This window comes from Musa acuminata, chromosome BXJ1-9 (assembly GCF_036884655.1).
Source record: "Musa acuminata AAA Group cultivar baxijiao chromosome BXJ1-9, Cavendish_Baxijiao_AAA, whole genome shotgun sequence".
In the NCBI taxonomy this organism is placed as follows: domain Eukaryota; kingdom Viridiplantae; phylum Streptophyta; class Magnoliopsida; order Zingiberales; family Musaceae; genus Musa; species Musa acuminata.
The window spans coordinates 42,804,122-42,807,490 of record NC_088335.1 but is presented as its reverse complement, the minus strand read 5'-3'; the positions used below and the strand labels follow the sequence as shown (position 1 = coordinate 42,807,490).

General features: G+C 39.8%; 1 protein-coding gene across 1 annotated transcript; it reads left to right on the top strand.

Moving 5' to 3' along the window:
• Positions 1–970: 970 nt before the first annotated feature.
• On the top strand, positions 971–1,567 carry LOC135594128 (uncharacterized). Its single transcript, XM_065084544.1, has one exon. The coding sequence runs from the start codon at positions 971–973 to the stop codon at positions 1,565–1,567; it is 597 nt and encodes a 198-aa protein (XP_064940616.1).
• Positions 1,568–3,369: the final 1,802 nt, after the last annotated feature.

The window sequence follows — 3,369 nt, the reverse complement described above, 5'->3', positions numbered from 1 at the left end:
TGGATGCTGTAACATATCTAGACATGATAACAGGAAGGCTTATGGTACAACCTGCTTTATAGTTTGGCGTGCTAATCCTGAAACTTTGATGAGAGGCAACTAAAGAAAGCTGGCGGTATAAGATTCCATCACTGATCCATCTCAATCAACTTCCTTTCTGCTGCCTACTTACAAGAATCTCCCAAGGTAGGGAAACAAAAGTGCACACCACAGCTCCTACAATGCCACAATCATGTACTTGCTGCCTTGCTCTGGTTAGTGGTTTCTGTAACACAACCTTCAGATTAAAGGGTCGAAGGATTAGCACTTCCTTTCTGCATCTTAGAAGGCACCATCAATCCTGCAGTTCTCTGCTAAAGAGACATCTTCTCATGGAGCCTTCTTTGGCAAGGCAGTTGGGTTCTTGCATGTTATCACAGCATCATGCATCCTAATGCATCAGTAAGACAAAGAGATGACAAGTTACTTTGAAGAGAATCTAAAACTGGGGGGAGGGTGGAATGTTATGGACTGCTTTGCAGGTGATATTTGACTTGAAAGGAGTACTGAAACAAAAGGAGTCTCATCTGTCTCAATCTTCCATGTGACTGGATGTACCCCAGCAGAGACCAAAGTGGGCTCAGGCTCACATATGTTGCTGCACACTTTGCCTTGTTTCCATTGCTTCAGAGATTCTCATCAAGCATGCAAATGTCAGAAGACCTGTTGCACTTGTCACCCGATCTGAATTCCTCAAATAAGGATTGAAATTTAGAGAGGCTTCTTTATGCTCATATTCCTCCTCAAGGAATTATTTCTTTCACTCAATCCTAATTAAGGAAAGGAACAAAGTTTAGAGTCAAATCATTTAGCTAATGATCTGATGAGATATGGAAGTCTCTGTGATTTGGGTCCACAAGGGTGGCAACTGTTCCATGGCCTTAACATGCTTATAAACCCATGAGTTCATCAGAATGAGGTGCTGGAGTTCATGGCTTACCACCACCACCATCTGAACTACCTGCACTCTTCCTATGATTTCTCTACGAAAACAAACTCATCCACCCTCAAATTCAAAGCCTTTCTCCGATCCTACCTCGTTCCACACATCCGGCATGTCCTCCAAGCCCTCACCAACGCCAAGTCCATGGTGGTGGAGCTCGTCAACAGGAGGAGCACCCGCACCGGCATCTACAGGATCAAGCGGAGGAGGAGAAGCAAGAAGGAACTCTTCAGCTCCATCAAGCCATACCTCCACCGGCCCTCGTCGCACATCACTCCCATCCCAGATCCGCCGGAGACAGAGGAGTTCGACGTCAGTCAGTGTCTGTACTACGACTCTACCTGGAATTCGATGATCTCCACGGATGACATGGGCTGCGACATGGACCCGCCGGCTTCTGAGCACCTCCACTGGCTTGACGAGAAGACTGCCGAAGCCTCCACAGGAGATGATGACGATGGCTGTGGCGGAAATGAGATCGACCGACTGGCAGAGAAGTTCATAGCAAGCTGCTATGAGAAGTTTAGGCTGGAGAAGCAGGAGTCTTATAGGAGGTACCAAGAAATGCTTGCAAGAAGCATGTGAGGGGGGACACAGATACTGGTTGATGTTGGCGAAGCAGCTCATTCTTCTTCCTTGGCTTAACTCAGATCCTATTTTAGTTGGTAGATTGGGATCGCAAAGAGTTGAGCAAGTGATCTCAATTGGGAGGTCTTTGCATTGGTCATTGTTGGTTCTTAGGCTTCCTTGTCGAGCTTGTTAGGCATTACTCTCTTCTTCTTCTGTTCTTCTCTATCAGTGGTTGTTTATGTGGTGAATAAACTTCATTGGATATCCAGTTTTACTTCAGTGTTTATGGTCATTAGTCTCTCTCTTGCAAACTGTTCCTTACCTTAATTTTGAATTCATTTCTTGGAAGAAAATAAGTCTCTTGAATTTTCATTTTAACTTCGAATTATATCGTCACGAAAGGAATACCTTAAAAATCACCTAATCATTCAAATCTTTATTGCGAAGTCTAAATTATAAAACTACGTGGAACCTATCAGAAACATAATTTTTTTTTTATCGGATCAACTTTCATGAATTATGAAATTGATATTTGTTAATTGTTCTTGATCAGTGACTTTGATGCAAGGTTGAAAGGTGATGTAAGAGAATTAAGGGAACAAATATATGAAAAAGTAGATGCATATTAATGAAACTATGATAGTTAGGAATTAAATGATCCAATTTAACTAGTTTTGATCAACAAATGATAGTATAATTATTTTGAAAACAATTGAGATCAAATCAAAGTTTTTTGCTCAAAATTATGAGAGTTAGCAACAAGATTCCCATAATGATTTTGTTCAAAAAGAAACCCACATTGCCTCTAAGACTAAATTGTTTATACCATATTTCAGCCAAATTTGAGCTTTATAATCACCTCAGTTGTCACTGTGGATTGAATATTAAGCTGGCTCCCAACATTCCATTAATCCCAGTAGTCATCACTTGCAAGAAACCCAAAAGAGATTGGGAGGGAAGGGAGACAAAACACCTTCCAAGTTGTGTCTTTTCTTTAGATCCTTCACCACTGCTCTTTATTCCTCATTGTATTCCTGCTTTGCCAGCATCAAAATTGAAGCTCTGGCAGAAGACTGTCGGCTCTTTTGAGCTGACTTAGCCTCATTTGGGTTTTGCCTTTTGGACTTGCTTTGCATGTAGGGCAACTGCAACTCCTTAAATTTTGTGCTGATCTTTTGATCCTCATGCCATTCCCTTGGATCTATCAAGATGAATTGATTATCTAATGTTATGATCAAAATCTATAATTATGAAAACACGGAATCATTTGGACCTGAAGCAATAATTTTGGAGAATCATCAACAGTAGACTTTTTTTTAATTTTATTTAGTGAATCTTCTTAGTCTTCAAAGAATTTAAGATAATTATTAAGGTTCACAAATAATAATTAAGATGAGGATCACATCATTCTAAAACCACTAACTAGGTGGAGGTTTTCAACAAAAAGAAATCATCTCTTTGATAACATTTGATCAATATTTAAAGATATATATATTTAAATATATAGAGAGATTATAAGTTTGTCAATTGGGTGGTTGACTATGTACAAATTGATCGATCGATGTCTAGTGATATATTTTTACAAGATAACTTAAGAAACAGTTGTAAATTTATTGTCACATAGCTCTTTGTATAAAGTAATGATGCTAACTTAGTGAAGGCCCAAAAATAAGAAAAAAGATATTATCTTCTCTATCTCCTCCCCCAACATGGAATGTTCCCCCTCTCCCTACCTTCATTACCCCAAAACCCTCTCCTCTAGCTTTTATTCCCCCTCCTACTATTTGCCCATCTTTATAGCATCCCTTGCTCAATTC

Excerpts from the sequence above, each read along its gene's own strand:
- LOC135594128 (XM_065084544.1), top strand. The coding sequence starts at position 971 with ATGGCTTACCACCACCACCATCTGAACTACCTGCACTCTTCCTATGAT.